Source organism: Doryrhamphus excisus, linkage group LG2 (genome assembly GCF_037039965.1).
Source record: "Doryrhamphus excisus strain RoL-2023G ecotype Guam linkage group LG2, RoL_Dexc_Guam_v1.1, whole genome shotgun sequence".
In the NCBI taxonomy this organism is placed as follows: domain Eukaryota; kingdom Metazoa; phylum Chordata; class Actinopteri; order Syngnathiformes; family Syngnathidae; genus Doryrhamphus; species Doryrhamphus excisus.
Genome location: NC_136358.1, coordinates 4,072,660 through 4,090,640, shown reverse-complemented (window position 1 = coordinate 4,090,640; position 17,981 = coordinate 4,072,660). Strand labels below are relative to the sequence as shown.

Genomic DNA, 17,981 nt, shown 5'->3' with positions numbered 1-17,981 from the left:
AAAACATTAAAAACATTAAAAACAGATTTGACCAGGTCCCTTGAAGAATGAGTTCAGGGCCCACTACTTCCAAGTTATCTGATTCTTGTTTAATTGGAGCAGGATTCTTGTTCGCTGTGAAGTGAAGAAACAGGTCATACAGTGAGTAAACTGATTTATTAACACGTTTATTAACCCTTGGGAAGCACGTAAATACAGGTAGCAAGGTAAGACATCCCCTAATAGATGCTAAAATCAGGTTTGGAGAATTGTAGGTCATCATCCTTCAACTCGCCATGTGACCTAGCTAACAAGTGTGCGTGCACGTGTCCGTGGCTGCCTCCGGTACAAGGGTAAACACGCTGTAACACACACCACCTGTGTGCTATCACCGTGGCTACTGTCGCCATGGTGGGCTGAGCGGAGGTCATTTGCATGCTTTATGACTCCAGGTAAAAGGAGAAGAAGACGCAGGTGGGCAGGGCTTCAGGTCAATCGACATGAGGACTTTTATTGTGATGCACAGCTCTCACATGGCCGCCAGCAAGTGGTGACGGCAACACAGCAAGGAGGTAAGCTTGTTTTTGTCATTTAGTATGTCTTTTAATTTTGTTGCTTGTTTTGTCTCTGCTAGAATGACTTAGTCATGGCTTACCTAACTCTTTCCACCGAGGGCTGCATACTGACTATGTTGATATTTTTTTATAATTTTAACGAGTGTTATTAGTATTACCATTTCAACTTATTTTCTTCTAATTACAAATGATTACTTTTTCTATTTTCTGTTTTTATGCTGTAATTGTCCCTTTTCTAAAATCCACCCAAGGCCTATAAACATGGGGCTGTGAGCCTCCCGGAAAAATGGCTCCCGGAAAGACATTTGGACATGACTGGCTGACAGTATTTAAAAAAAGGAAGTTATGGTCTCATAATTTAGTATGTGTCATACAGTACGGTGAACTTTAACTTGGTTCCTTGTTAATGATTACCTTCTTCAGTGACTTCTGTGAAATACCTCGGTGTCAAAGTGTATTTAGCTCACACACAGAGTATACACAGTATTTATATATGCACATACACATACACACATACATATGTATATGTATATGTGTATATGTATGTATGTATGTATGTATGTATGTATGTACGTGTATCTATGTGTATATATATATATATATATATATATATATATATATATATATATATATATATATATATATGTGTGTGTGTGTACCCCACCTCACGCCCGAAGACAGCGGTAGAAAATGAATGAATATATATATATATATACTGTGTATATAAATTTTTTTGTTAAAATAGCCAACGTTTTGTGAGTAGTGGGGTTACAGCAGGGTGGAGATCTAAGCTCGGCAGTCACAGCAGGTGAGATTTATAATGAGAAGTCCAGTGTGCGTCGTATGGTTTTACAGATCGTATATTTACTTGTGTACATACATTCAAAGATTTGTGAGCATGCAATGTTTTGGGATGGAATCCACTCCACACTTTTACAAACGAGGCCCCTGGTCTCCCAAAAAACCAAAGCGGTGGTGAAGAAGGCTCGGCAACGACTCCATTCCCTGAGAGTTCTCAGCGAAAACAACTTAGAGGAGAAACTGCTGGTGACCTTCTCCCCAAGCGTACTGGTATTCTGCATCATGGTGCGGTACGCAGGGTGCACAGTGGCACGCACAAAAAGGCACCGCAGAGCAGTGATCAGCACAGCACAAAAGATCACATCGCTTACAAACTCAGTGGAGCCAAAAGCATCATCAAAGACAATTCCCACCTGGCCGTCACCTGTTTGATCTGCTCCCCTCTGGAAAGCGCTTCGGGTCACACAAATCAAAAACAGACTCTCGGTAATAGCTTCTTTCCCAGCACTATCACAACCTTAAATTGACACAATTAAAATACAAAGTAAATGTCAATGTAGACAACCCCCAAAATAGTACAAAAAAAACTGTTTGATTTATTTGAAAGTGCAAAGTTATTATTGCAGTGGTGTACTGCATTGTACTGCTATTGTGTCCCTGCATGTAGATAAACATGAAACAGTTGGTGCAGGGAGGACATCAGGGACATTAAGAAGAAGAAGAGGGAGACAGATTGAGCTACCTTGAGAGGGCCTAGACAGTATCCTTTTTTTTTTTTTTATTTTATTTTACAAATGCTGCTGACATTCTGTGCTGTCTTATGCTCTTTTCCGCGTGACAAATATCTGATTAGGCTTTGCTACCTAGTATGTAGTAATGTGTTGTCTCCCAAAGGCCACACATGTGTCAGCGTGTTGTCATCTTGGTAGTTTCGCTCCTTTTTTTTTTTTTTTTCTCTGCCTTTATCACCTACTTATTGGAACTAATATAGCAGTCATGCTTCAGTTAATCTACGGCTGCACACCACAGCATCTGGCATCGGTTAAGATAAGATAAGATAAGATAAGATAAGATATGCCTTTATTCGTCCCTCAGTGGGGAAATTTGCATTGCACAGCAGCAAGAGTACAGAGTCAGTTAAGCAGTACAAAATACACAATATAGAAAAATAATATAAACAACCCAAGTATTAACAAAATCAACAGTTTTACCCAGAGTTATATACAACACAGTATGTAGATAATATGAAACGAGATGAGATATATGACCAGTCTATACACTGAGATCTTGCTAGTGAGTTAATATGAGGCATTATAGAAATACTTCACATAGAACTTAATATATTGTATTTAGAGACTTAATATTGCACGTGGAGGTTTATCAGATATTGCAGAGTGAACAGGGTCTGGAGTAACTATACTGAATGTAAAGTTGACATTTCTGGTATACATTACATAACAAACTTAAATTGTATGATTTTTTTTGGCTGTGGGAGGAAACCGGAGTACCCGGAGAAAACCCACGCATGCACGGGGAGAACATGCAAACTCCACACAGAGATGGCCGAGGGTGGAATTGAACCCTGGTCTCCTAGCTGTAAAGTCTGCGTGCTAACCACTAGTCCGCCGTGCTGCCCCATTTATAAATTAATTATTATTTTTTTAAAATAATGGTAATATTTGAACTGCAATTTAGAGAGGCGCAACTGCATTTCATAAATAAACACTCTTTGTGCAAAGTACAACAAATACGGCAATATACAGTACAAGTTATGTTTTGCTATTATAGCGAGTTGCATTATGTCAGGATGCGGAGACAAGGCTGAGGGGTGCAGTCAATGGAGTCTTTAAGACGGGACGGGCAGCATGACTTAAGGAAATACAAAAACACAACATAACAAAAATGAATGTACATGGAAGTACGTAGGTGGAAGTGCGAGAGTCCACTGACCAGTCGGTATAAGGAATGCCCACGCCAAGGTTCCTAAACCTGGCAGTAGGCTGCAACCCCAAGGAGATCATTGATAGATCAGGATATGGTGATGTCAGAGGTGACGAGGACGGAAGAAGAGCATTAGATGAAGGCTGTGTAGCAGGGTCAACAAGGAAACTTGGACGGAATTGTCACAGGCAAGGATTCATCCTCATTCTCCACGCCACCGAGAACGTGGAGCGTTCTCTGCAACACACGACCACGTCCTGAAAACGCTAGCCAAGGTCCTGGAGAGATGTTGACAGGACAAAAAAAAAATCACAACCAGTCAAGAACCACAGCAACGTTGTCATGGAAGGTGAGGAACCAAGATACACCATGCCAAAGTGGGACATCTTCGATTCCCCACAGAAACCACCTCCATGTTGTTTGGTCTACCTACACAAGGGCATTGCACCTCATCACACCGACAATTCCATAGGAGGAAGTGATTGAGGCTGCCTTTGAGCACAATAATGCCAAGTACACAGAGGTGTTTGCTGAGTGCCGGGAGGCTGGCTGGAAGACCACCATCTCCCCCGGTCGAAGTGGGATGTCTCGGCTTTGTGTGTCTGCCAACCATACGCCTCCTGAGGGATGCAGGAGTGACTTGGAGGTAAGATGAAGAAAGCAGTAACAGAACTGTCAGATGAGGCAGAAAAGGGCAGCTTTTGGCTCCGGTTGAGGAGGAGGGACAGGTGGCGAGGAAAGAAATAAACCCCACAACGGTGGCGAAACATTGACCACAATGGTGGTTGCCGGCTGACGACCCTGCACCTTAACAATGGGCACCAGAGGAGGTGCGGCAGGCAGATATTTAACAATTAGACATTATTGTAGAATAATCAGGGCGGCACGGTGGTCGAGTGGTTAGCGCGCAGACCTCACAGCTAGGAGACCAGGGTTTAATTCCACCCTCGGCCATCTCTGTGTGGAGTTTGCATGTTCTCCCCGTGCATGCATGGGTTTTCTCCGGGGACTCCGAAAAACATGCTAGGTTAATTGGCCACTCCAAATTGTCCATAGGTATGAATGTGAGTGTGAATGGTTGTTTGTCTATATGTGCCCTGTGATTGGCTGGCGACCGGTCCAGGGTGTACCCCGCCTCTCGCCCGAAGACAGCTGGGATAGGCTCCAGCACTCCTGTGACCCTCGTGAGGAAAAGCGGTAGAAAATGAATGAATCACAATTGGTTGCTTCTCGCGAGAAGTTAGCTGGGATAGGCTCCAGCAAACCCCTGGTACACTAATGAGGATATATGGCATAGAAAATGGATGCATGGATTATCTTTACTTGGTGGACATATTTAAAAATTACATATATGTTTAAATACCATTACATATTTGTATTAAAACAAGTATCTCAATGCACATTTTTGGACCTAATGTACTGTATATTCAATTGTCAGATGATGTCCATACCCTTAATGCTTGACATTTTTTCAGAGTGAAGCTTTTGACCATACGTGTGTCAGTGAATGCAGCACAGTGTTGTGTTGTGTTCATAAAAGACCTCTTTGTAAGGACACAATAACCCCAAATAACAGCAATTTTTCGTGGATGTCAACAGAGAAATACCTACTGATACAGAAGTGTTAGTTAGCATAGAAAACATTGTTTCCCTAAGGCCAACAAAGCGCTAATTTAGCCATTTGGAAAAGAAAAGCCAGTGTCAGGAGCCTAAATGACAGTGAATAAAAGGGAGCTGCTGCTGTAAATAATGTAAACACACAGAGGGGAAACGGCAGGAAGAGGGAAATGGAGCGTTAAACGTCAAGGCCAGCTCACCCTGGGTGGAAAAATGCCCATCCTCACCTGCTCCAACTGGTGTACATATTCCATTGCAAAAGAATTTTCGCCCTGCTTGATAATACAGTCATATTTTTCTTGAATTCGACCCGAAAAAAACCACAAGTGACAGGTCTCAGTTTGCAGAATGACACAACAAATACGATTCAACTCACACCGACAGCAAGTCTTTAAGGGTCAAAACGGCTGTGTTTTAAATAAAATGTAGAACTTTGCCAATCATGTCAAACTGATGTGGAATATGCATGGATGGAGGCACGAGACAAATGAATCTCGGCGACATTTAACGGTGACCAATAAGTGTCAAAAAGTTGACTTTTAAGCCAAGCTATCAACTGACATTTTGTGCAAATGAACGGACTAGTGCCGCTGAGGAAAAGACAGGAAGCAGAACTGGAGTAGAGATGAGGATGCTGAGGTTCCCATTGGGAGTGACCAGGATGGATAGGATCAGGAACGAGTACATCAAAGGGACATTGCATTAGAGGCCTTGGAGATGAAGTCAATGTCCAGAGGAGAGATAGTGAATATATTGGTAGAAGGATGCTGCGTTTAGAGCTTCCAGGTGGGACGCTAGAGGAAGACCAACGAGGAGATTTATGGATGTAGTGAAGGAGGACATAAGGGTAGTTGGTGTGAGAGAGACAGATGCTGAAGACAGGGTTGGATGGAGGAGATTGATTTGCTGTGGCAACCAATAAAAATCCACTCAGGTTGAAAATCATTTGAATTTGAATGCTTTCAATTTAGATTCAGATTTTTTGTTTTGATTGTAGTTCCTCACAATTCTCAATGCTAATGCTTTTTTGTTTGTAGGAAGGTAAGAAGGTTTTTAGTGCGTTCACCAGAGTTCTTTTTGGATGAAATGTCTGAACTTTTCCATGAATTGTTTATTAACTTCTTATCAATTTTACTATGACTGTCTTATTTTCAACTAGTATCACATTTAAAGGGGACTTATTATGCTATTTCTGGAAACTTTGTAGTCTCCTATAGAGCAGCTACACACAATAACCCTCACAGAAAACTTTGATTTTGCTGAATTTGTGCTTCCTGCCTAAATGGTGCGCCTCCGGGCATGCCCACACCGCTGTGATTGGTCACACGCCCCAAAGTGCTTCCCAACTATGAACCATATAAGGAAGTCCGCCCCTCTGTGACATCACAAAGGGGCAGTTTTACCACGCCTTTTGAAACCGAGCGTTTTGAGCCATCTCAAACTTCTTTCAGGACTCATTTCCAAATGCGGAAACCTTATTATCTGAAACTTTGGCATCGTTTAACACGAGAATACAACATTCTAACTATATTAAACGGTCAGAAGAGTGGAAAAAACTAAATAGGTCCCCTTTAACTTGCATATAAATGTTTTGAAGTTTTTTTTCTACAAGAGTACAAGGTCTTCAGTGTTGGTATAAGTTGTTTTTTTATGAAACCCTGATGTTGTAAACATGATATAGCAGAAACCAGTCTTATTTCGAAGGCCGGAAGTGTGTTGCGTGAGCCCTAGCTCCATCCTTTATTTACACCAAACTTCCACATCAGCTAGCATCCTGAAACCCTCCGTTACAAGAAAGCCGCTCTTCAATACAATGTATGTACAATCTATGGCATTGTATATCATGGTGTTTATCATTTTTTCAATGTAAACGTATGATTTCTGCATAGAGCATACTTCACAGTAATATAAAAACATTCTAAAGGTAATAATTCCAAGAGCAGGTGCTTGCACCTTAAGCCCTCCCCCTTAGGTCTCTGGGAATGGGAATGATTAGCACTCGCTCTCTGTATTCAAAAAGCAAATAAACCTTTTTTTCTCGACCACCCCCTGCAGGTTTTATTAAGTGGACCAGTTGCCATAGAGACGTTTGGCAGGATATTGCCGGGACAAGGCTTAATGGGTCTCCTGACGCAGTTCGCTCTGCTCCTGTGGAAGAACTTCACCCTGCGGAAGAGACAAAAGGTGCCCATCAACCCCAATGTTTTTTTTTCTTTTAAAAAAAAAATGTAAACAAAAAAAAGTTACCTACAGCGACTAAGGTATAGGAGATTGTCTTCTATGGATCTAAGCTGCCTTTAAGTCCCTTTCCTCCCCGCTGAGAACAAGAGCAATCTTGCCTTTAATACCGACCAATTCAAAGTGTCACCTTCAATTTTAAGATGTCTACTTCTTGTGCACATGATGTCACATTGGCTGTATTATAGCGCTAACAAAGTCAGTCTTCAGCTTAATGAACAGGGAAGGCGAACTCCTATGTGTGTGACTTGAAGGGCAAATACTCTGTCCCGGCTTTAACGCGCCAAATAGAAAGAAAAACACATAGGGAGTAGTATATGACAAAACCCCATAATAATCTTTCAAAAGAAACGTATACATGGCCACTAAATCATGTGACCCTATCAAACTGGATGACAATCATGCTTGTTTGTCTTACTAACAGGAAAGGCTGCCTGATTTTATGCGCCTTATCTGACAGACATTTTTGTGTGAAATACGCACACCATTTTTTGTTTGGACTTTTAAAATAATTTTCTCCCTATAGAAAATTCCTTAAAGCCTCCAGGAATGTGGCGCGAGACGGCAGCGCTTCCGTGCATAGATAATGTCCTCCTCTGAAATGATGCGCAAGACTGGAGGCATAAAACCATGCCAGTTATAAAACGTTAAAAAGCGCTTGGCGAGGCATTCGTATAATTGGTCATTAACCTCCATGAGGACCCTCCACCAGCGCTGTTGTCCTTGCCAACTCCCACCAGTCTCATCTAATAGTCATTTTTCATGTCGGGACAAACAAACTGTCCCCTTTAACTATCCCGAAGACAAATTAGCGCCACGTATTTCTGTATATTTAGACACATCGTAGTTTCTATGTGCAGTAAAGACAAAGACGGTGTAAAATAATTTTTAATTTGCCTGTTTTTCAGCTTTTTTTTTTTTCTTTTTGATGTCTTTTGTTCTACGCACTGCTGTGTTTCAGACGCTTACAAAGCAAGTGGGTGGATGCGCTGAAAAAGGATAGAAAAGAAAAAACTGAACCGCTTTTGTGACAATCTGAATTCTGAATTGCGGCCCTTCCAGCAGGAAGTGACCTCTTATTCAATAATCATAAAAGCCGAGGCAATAAAATCATGATCATGTGCAGATGGCGAGTCGTGACAACCAGGAAGTAGTAGTAAATGGAAAAACTTGGTCAGAGGTGAGATTTGAGTCAAAGCCTACAGTAGTCCGGAACACGTGCATGGAACTTACTGTAGACCATTCATTCATTCATTTTCTACCGCTTTTCCTCATGAGGGTCGCGGGGGTGCTGGAGCCTATCCCAGCTGTCTTCGGGGGTGAGGCAGGGTACACCCTGGACTAGTCGCCAGCCAATCACAGGGCACATATAGACAAACAACCATTCACACTCACATTCATACCTATGGACAATTTGGAGTCGCTAATTAACCTAGCATGTTTTTGGAATGTGGGAGGAAACCGGAATACCCGGAGAAAACCCATGCACGGGGAGAACATGCAAACTCAACACGGTGGAATTGAACCCTGGTCTCCTAGCTGTGAGGTCTGCGCGCTAACCACTAGACCGCTGTGCCGCCCCTACTGTAGACCAGTGCTTCTCAAATAGTGGGGGCGCGAGAGGCTTTCATTTGAATCCCGACTGACCAACAAACACAAATTTATAGTCGTCAACATGCAATTTGAATACATTTGTATAGTTTGTTCTTGTTCTTGTAATCTTGTCTCCCCTTGCCTGTGATGGACAAAGGGGCTCACTCTGGTCATGCCGTTGTTCTATTGAAGAAACGTGTCAAAGTGCTGAAACCTCTTGGAAGCAAGAGAATTCATTTATTGTGTAATTCATTGGCTGCACGGTGGTTAGCGCGCAGGCCTCACAGCTAGGAGACCCGAGCTCAATTCCGAGTTTGCATGTTCTCCTCGTGCATGCGTGGGTTTTCTCCGGGTACTCCGGTTTCCTCCCACATTCCAAAAAAAAAACATGCTAGGTTAATTAGCGACTCCAAATTGTCCATAGGTATGAATGTGAGTGTGAATGGTTGTTTGTCTATATGTGCCCTGTGATTGGCTGGCCACCAGTCCAGGGTGTACCCCGCCTCTTGCCCCGAAGACAGCTGGGATAGGCTCCAGCACCCCCGCGACCCTCTTGAGGAAAAGCGGTAGAAAATGAATGAATGAATAATATGTATAATTAATAAATATTGGGCTCCGAAGACAGCTGGGATAGGCTCCAGCACGCCTGCGACCCTAGTAAGCGGTAGAAAATGAATGAATGTAATTATTAATTTCTTTATTATCATCCCAGGCCTACTGCCCACGAGACATTGTTTTCGGAATGACAAATCTTGTGACATGAGAACTCGAACCATAACGTCAGGGGCTACCACACTCTTTCTCTTTGACTAGTAAACAATAGCAGGTGAAGCTCCCTAATATATTATCTACAGTGGAATATCTCCATCGAAATCGTTTATTTTTTTTTAACAACACCATCTGGCCCTCACAGTGAGTGCTGAGAAAAAAATCTGGCCCTCGGTCAAATGTAATTGAAGACCCCTGTTTAGTGTATCTGTAGAATACCACCTTAAGGCAACACCATCAGAAGTCAAAGCTTCCATGTCACACAGAAAGACTCCTGTTAACAGATATTTAAGTGGTTTCTTTAAAACAAGTGGCATGATCATTTTAATGTTGCCTGGTTTTTTCTTTTTTTGGTCGTTTAGGTGCGGTTGGTCGTGGAAATACTCTGGCCTCTCTTCCTGTTCTTCATCCTGGTGGGAGTTCGCTTCACAAACGAGCCAACCTACAAAGGCCAATGTAAGTATTGGGACGCTAATCTTGATGCGGATTTGCTGAATGAATTCCCACACTTTTTCCGTTTTTCCACAAGGCCACTACCCGAATAAAGCCATGCCGTCGGCTGGTGTTTTACCTTGGATTCAAGGCATGCTGTGCAACATCGACAACCCCTGCCGGAGTTACCCCACATTGGGGGAGGCGCCGGGACAAGTCAACAACTTTGATGACTCTATGTAGGAGCCATAAGTTCAACTTTTTTTTTAATCAACAACAACAACATTCTTATGGGATTATCTCACAGAATTTCGGGAATACTGATTGAGCTGCAAGACCTACTGGTGAACAGATCCATCCTCAGTAATGTCCAGCGACTAGTGGAGGATGCCAACCAGTGGACTTTGGTCCTGTCACAGTCCACCTTCAGTAACGGTACCAAGATTTCAAATAGCCATATTGACACAAATATAACATTTCATTTTGTATTTTTGTTTAACTTAAGTGTGTGTGTTTGTGTGCGTGTGCGACAGAAAGAAAACCTCAGATTTGCCACCATCTAAGTTTGCATTAGAAATGTAGATCCTGAATATGAGAAGACTTGTCTTTTTCAAGACCTTTTCCAGAGCCTCTTTTTTGTCACTGATGTATGTGTGTGTGAATGACTATAAGAAAAGCGTGTGTGACAGAAAGAAAACCTCAGATTTGCCACCATCTAAGTTTGCATTAGAAATGTAGATCCTGAATATGAGAAGACTTGTCTTTTTCAAGACCTTTTCCAGAGCCTCTTTTTTGTCACTGATGTGTGTGTGTGAATGACAATAAGAAAAGTGTGTGTGACAGAAAGAAAACCTCAGATTTGCTACCATCTAAGTTTGCATTAGAAATGTAGATCCTGAATATGAGAAGACTTGTCTTTTTCAAGACCTTTTCCAGAGCCTCTTTTTTGTCACTGATGTATGTGTGTGTGAATGACTATAAGAAAAGCGTGTGTGACAGAAAGAAAACCTCAGATTTGCCACCATCTAAGTTTGCATTAGAAATGTAGATCCTGAATATGAGAAGACTTGTCTTTTTCAAGACCTTTTCCAGAGCCTCTTTTTTGTCACTGATGTACAGTGAAGAAAATAAGTATTTGAACACCCTGCTATTTTGCTATTTCTCCCACTTAGAAATCATGGAGGGGTCTGAAATTTTCATCGTAGGTGCATGTCCACTGTGAGAGAGATAAACTAAAAAGAAAAATCCAGAAATCACAATGCATGATTTTTTAACAATTTATTTGTGTGATACAGCTGCAAATAAGTATTTGAACACCTGAGAAAATGAATGTTAATATTTGGTACAGTAGCCTTTGTTTGCTATTACAGAGGTCAAACGTTTCCTGTAGTTTTTCACCAGGTTTGCACACACTGCAGGAGGGATCTTGGCCCACTCCTCCACACAGATCTTCTCTAGATCAGTCAGGTTTCTGGGCTGTCGCTGAGAAACACGGAGTTTGAGCTCCCTCCAAAGATTTTCGATTGGGTTCAGGTCTGGAGACTGGCTGGGCCATGCTAGAACCTTGATATGCTTCTTACGGAGCCACTCCTTGGTTTTCCTGGCTGTGTGCTTCGGGTCGTTGTCGTGTTGGAAGACCCAGCCACGACCCATCTTCAATGCTCTGACAGAGGGAAGGAGGTTGTTCCCCAAAATCTCACAATACACGGCCCCAGTCATCCTCTCTTTAATGCAGTGCACTCGTCCTGTCCCATGTGCAGAAAAACACCCCCAAAGCATGATGCTACCACCCCCATGCTTCACAGTAGGGATGGTGTTCTTCGGATTGTACTCTTCATTCTTCTTCCTCCAAACACGCTTATTGGAATTATGACCAAAAAGTTCTATTTTGGTCTCATCTGACCATAAAACTTTCTCCCATGACTCCTCTGTATCATCCAAATGGTCATATGCAAACTTAAGACGGGCCTTGACATGTGCTGGTTTAAGCAGGGGAACCTTTCGTGCCATGCATGATTTCACATCATGACGTCTTAGTGTATTACCTACAGTAACCTTGGAAACGGTGGTCCCAGCTCTTTTCAGGTCATTGACCAAGTCCTGTCGTGTAGTTCTGGGCTGATTCCTCACCTTTCTTAGAATCATTGAGACCCCACGAGGTGATATCTTGCATGGGGCTCCACTCCGATTGAGATTGACCGTCATGTTTAGCTTCTTCCATTTTCTAATGATAGCTCCAACAGTGGACCTTTTTTCACCAAGCTGCTTGGTAATTGCTCCGTAGCCCTTTCCAGCCTTGTGGAGGTGTACAATTTTGTCTCTGGTGTCTTTGGACAGCTCTTTGGTCTTCGCCATGTTACAAGTTAAAGTCTTACTGATTGTATGGGGTGGACAGGTGTCTTTATGCAGCTAACGACCTCAAACAGGTGCATCTGATTCAGGATGATACATGGAGTGCAGGTGGACTTCTAATGGGCAGACTAACAGGTCTTTCAGGGTCAGAATTCTAGATGATACACAGGTGTTCAAATACTTATTTGCAGCTGTATCACACAAATAAATTGTTAAAAAATCATGCATTGTGATTTCTGGATTTTTCTTTTTAGTTTATCTCTCTCACAGTGGACATGCACCTACGATGAAAATTTCAGACCCCTCCATGATTTCTAAGTGGGAGAAATAGCAAAATAGCAGGGTGTTCAAATACTTATTTTCTTCACTGTATGTGTGTGTGAATGACTATAAGAAAAGCGTGTGTGACAGAAAGAAAACCTCAGATTTGCCACCATCTAAGTTTGCATTAGAAATGTAGATCCTGAATATGAGAAGACTTGTCTTTTTCAAGACCTTTTCCAGAGCCTCTTTTTTGTCACTGATGTATGTGTGTGTGAATGACAATAAGAAAAGCGTGTGTGACAGAAAGAAAACCTCAGATTTGCTACCATCTAAGTTTGCATTAGAAATGTAGATCCTAAATATGAAAAGACTCCTCTTTTTCAAGACCTTTTCCAGAGCCTCTTTTTTGTCACTGATGTTTGTGTGTGTGAGTGACAATAAGAAAAGCTCTGGGGAGTTTGGTGCCACCTGTTAGCTCACATACTCTATATAAATCTGTCCACACCAAAGAATGACTGCATCATTACATTTTTTTAATCATATTTTTTCCTCCTGATATTTTTGAGGGAAAGGAAGAAAAGCTTTGCCTCACTTTGAGTGAAGTTGTTTGGCACCACTTGTTGGTCCGAAGGTATACACCAGTAGAACCTGTACCGAGGACAACTTTGCTTTTTCGAATCATGGTCACTGGTATGTGGGTGTGGCAGAAAGAAATTCGGACTCACTTGGGAGAGAAGTTGTTTGTCGCCACCTGTTGGTTCACATGTCGCATGTCGACCCGATCCGAGACCCATTCTACTACTTTAAGGTCACTGGTGTATGTGTGTGTGACAGGAAAAAAAAACGCTGACTTGTTTGTGATTTTCGTGACACCTCCACAGACCCTAAATTTAAGGCAGTAGATCTTTCAATACACGTAAAAAGGATATAGCTGCAACAGCCACGCCCTTATATCTTTGTGTTGTTGGAATGACACGTCCAGGAATGTGTTGTCCTCATTTATCCATCCAAAAACAACGGGGCGTGATTATTTACGACGTGGTTTTGCATGAAGACTTGACAGATCATTTGTCTTGATAAGTTGCTGCTTTGCATTAGGCTAATTCGACCGCCGCGCTATTCCGATCTAAATTGCAAATAGGCAAAGAGGGAGGCGATGCTTCCGTCACCGTCATTCAACAAAACATCTTGCATTTGCATTTTGTGGGTCGCTAGCTTGGTAATATCCAAGATTAAAATCCATCAAAGGAGAATAATTAATGGCGTGTCTGAGGTGAGACAGCCAAAAAAGGTCGTTAGTAACAAACAAGAGGCGAGATGCTATTAAAAGTTTCGGATTAACAATAGGTGTTAGCACTGTTGTTTTTGGTTCGGTTTTGGAAATAGATGTGTGCGCTTTTTTTTTTTTTTATTTAACCTTTGTTGAAACTTTTGTCTATTGATTTTTTTTTGAAAATTTATTTTGACATATTATGGTAATAGTTTTATTTTATTTGAACATGCATCAGATTACAATTGAATGCATCCCATAATCAGTTCACAGTTCCACATGTCCAAAAGGAGTAGGAAGAAGCAAAGCTTATTAAATCCTACCCCTCCATCTGGTACTTTTACAATCAGTAACTGTTACATTTGTTCACTTCCTGCTTTCCATTATTTTTTTTTTTTAATTACAATTCGAGGATTATGCTTGTTCCTAGTTTGAGTTTTATCTGTTTTATATTGGAAAGTGTATAAAATAATTAATTTTAACACATTTTTATTTGGGATAATTAGGTTGCACAGTTTGTTCATAATATTTTTTTTTTTGCATGATGAAGTTCATCCAATAAGTTTTCTTATGCAATCATGATTCTTTTGTATGTGAAGGGTTAGCGCTAAGGAGCATTCTACAAGACAACGAAACATTCTCGGCCCACTTGAGAGAGAATCTGTCTGTGCCGCCTCCTGTGGTCGAAAGCCTCATGACTGCGAAGATTTACTCCAATCCGGTTAGTATATAATAATAATCATAATAATAATAAAACACTCAATTGCTCTTCCTAACAGTTATTACTGCTAACAGAAATAAACAAAATACAATCCCAGTCTACTGTATGAACTGTATAATTGAAATGCTGCACATAAAGTGTCAAGAAAGAAATCCCAGCGGAATTCACATTAACTTTTATTATGAATGTTTGGAGCCACAGCAGTTAGCAAATTAAAACGGTGGCGCTAAGAGATAAAGGTCTCGTCTCTACATGACCACCAATGTGATGTGAGGATATATTAGCCCATTGGTAGGATGGATTTGTTTGTTGTTTTGAGAATTGATGAATAAAGTATATCTATCCATCCGGTAGATGACAGGTGTCCCCACACAAGGACAGCTATTGGACATCCTCTGTGAAGGTGAAGACATAGACCAGTACATCCAGTTCAGAAGCCCGGGTGAAAAGGACGCCTTTAAGAACGTCAGCTGCTCATTTAGCACTCAAGAGCTGGGCGTCACCCAACAGGAGTTCCTGCAGAACCTGGACACCAGAAAAGTCTTTAGACAGGTGAGGTTATTTTCAAACTGGCGGGGTACACCCTGGACTGGTCGCCAGCCAATCACAGGGCACATATAGACAAACAACCATTCACACTCACATTCATACCTATGGACAATTTGGAGTCGCTAATTAACCTAGCATGTTTTTGGAATGTGGGAGGAAACCGGAGTACCAGTAAATGCTACACAAAGATGCCCAAGTGGAGAACACAACCCAGGTATTCCCGACCTCCTGACTGTGTGGCCAACATGCTGGCCAACATGCTAACCACTTTTCCACTGTGCAAACAATCATTCATTCATTTTCTACCGCTTTTTCCTCACAAGGGGGGGTGCTGGAGCCTATCCCAGCTGTCTTTAGGCGAGAGGCCGGGTACACCCTGGACTGGTGGCCAGCCAATCACAGGGCACATATAGACAAACAACCATTCACACTCACATTCATACCTATGGACAATTTGGAGTCGCCAATTAACCTAGCATGTTTTTGGAATGTGGGAGGAAACCGGAGTGCAAACAAACGTGTACCTGATTAATGTTCTACATGGTCGGAGAGGGATGATCTTCCCTTTTGTTCCCCCTTCTTCTTCTTCTTCTTGAAATGGCAGTTGAGACTGAGTAAATTACCACCACCACCACTACTATGTAACAGAAAATTTCCCACCCTGATTAGGAGGTGCAGGTGCGCTGGTGTACCACAAGATGGTCTCCCCCGCAACTCTAAATCCATCATTTATCAATCCTCTCATCTACAGTATGTAACAACACTGAGTGTCACTGGTGGCAACATGTCACGTGCGTACACAACATAGACATGTTATATATATAGTCATTAATTTGATTGCTCCTCCCACCAGTTATAAAGTCTACACACAATCTTATGACATAGAAATGAATTAAATGATAAAATAATCTGTTGAAGTCCACAGTATGCTCAGTACCGCACTAGCATATGTACGTCCTTGGTGTGTCATATAATTAATGCAATCGCTCCTCCTGCCAGTTATTAGTGCTAAATGCCATTCAAAATAATCTACAAAGTCAAAGCCCACAAAGGGCTCATTTATGCGCATGCAACATAGAATTAGTATCACTCCACCTTTCACGTTAACCACCACCACCACGAGTACACAAAAACACATCTAATAATGGAAGTGGTCATTTTGTAGATAAAGCAGCAAACAAAAAAAAAAAAAAAGAGAAAACATGTTCCGATGGAAACGTCTAAATCATCGTCTGTCATTCAGCAACTGGGTGATAAAGTCTTGAATTTCTCCACATGTCCTTTCATTCACGTTGTTGTTGTTGTTGTTGTTATCACTGTCAGCCTTTAAGTCTTGATGTTCCTCCTGTCGTCATTTGCTGATGGCTATAGCATATCTTGTCCTGTTGCTTTATTTTTTGATTGTTCAAATAATCTCCCCCACAAACTTCCCTGCCCTTATCGCTTATTTATTGGATTTGCCGTGCCACATATTTTCCCCTCAAAGATAAACTCCACAAGAACAAACAAAAAATAAAAAAAATAAAAAATACAGAGGGACTGGCATCAAATCCCAGCACGATTTAAAAACAGGACATCGCTTTTTATAAATATTTCCCACAACTTCAATGGGAAACATGGTGGTCAATATGAAAAGGAGTTTTGCTATAACAAAAATAATGACTAGTCAACAATTATGTTATATATATATATATATATATATATATATATATATATATATACAGTGATGTGAAAACATGTTTTTCCCCCTTCCTAATTTCTTATTGCAATACAGCCATGCAAAAAAAATAATTCGACCACCTTTGTTTCTTCATTTTCTTGTTCATTTTAATGCCTTGTCACAACAAAAATAGCTCACAGAAATGTACCTTTAATTGCAACAGGCATTAAAGTGGATCAATAAACGGAAGAAACATACGTCAAAATATTTTAGTTAATGACAACAACACAATTAAAAGTTTTATTTCATTAATATGGTAGAAAAAAAGTCCAAACATACATGGCCTTATGTGGAAAAAGTGATTTCCCCCTAAACCTAATAATGGTTTGGGCCACCGTGAGCAGCAACAACTGCAATCAAGCGTTTGAGATAACTTGCAATGAGTCTTTTACAGCGCTGTGAAGAAATTTTTGGTCCGCTCATCTTTACAAAATTGTTGTAATTCAGCCACATTGGAGGGTTCCATTTATCACAGCAAAATGGCCCCAGATCATCACACTACCACCACCATATTTTACTGTTGGTATGATGTTCTTTTTCTGAAATGCAGCATTGCTTTTACATCAGATGTAATGGGACACACACCAGATCATCGCACTACCACCACCATATTTTACTGTTGGTATGATGTTCTTTTTCTGAAATGCAGCATTGCTTTTACATCAGATGTAATGGGACACACACCAGATCATCGCACTACCACCACCATATTTTACTGTTGGTATGATGTTCTTTTTCTGAAATGCAGCATTGCTTTTACATCAGATGTAATGGGACACACACCAGATCATCGCACTACCACCACCATATTTTACTGTTGGTATGATGTTCTTTTTCTGAAATGCAGCATTGCTTTTACATCAGATGTAATGGGACACACACCAGATCATCGCACTAACACCACCATATTTTACTGTTGGTATGATGTTCTTTTTCTGAAATGCAGCATTGCTTTTACATCAGATGTAATGGGACACACACCAGATCATCACACTACCACCACCATATTTTACTGTTGGTATGATGTTCTTTTTCTGGAAAAAAAACTCAGCTATTTTATGGTATGTTCGCAGATAAGATGTGAAGTGAAGGAGTTCAAACAAGCACTCTTGACGAAGAAGTATAAAATGTTTTCTTCATAGACTGTGAGGGAGTGCATCC

The 17,981-nt window shown here is 41.2% G+C and overlaps 1 protein-coding gene across 1 annotated transcript in view; it reads left to right on the top strand.

Moving 5' to 3' along the window:
* The first annotated feature begins 429 nt into the window (after positions 1-429).
* LOC131125136 (phospholipid-transporting ATPase ABCA1) overlaps positions 430-17,981 on the top strand; it is an 89,486-nt gene continuing 71,934 nt past the window's right edge. Inside the window, exons 1-7 of the mRNA XM_078795770.1 lie at positions 430-551; positions 6,969-7,097; positions 9,875-9,968; positions 10,042-10,183; positions 10,252-10,379; positions 14,430-14,551; positions 14,906-15,103. Coding sequence (XP_078651896.1) covers positions 7,032-7,097; positions 9,875-9,968; positions 10,042-10,183; positions 10,252-10,379; positions 14,430-14,551; positions 14,906-15,103 — 750 coding nt within the window. The 5' untranslated portion in view covers positions 430-551; positions 6,969-7,031. The remainder of the gene's footprint in view (positions 552-6,968; positions 7,098-9,874; positions 9,969-10,041; positions 10,184-10,251; positions 10,380-14,429; positions 14,552-14,905; positions 15,104-17,981) is intronic.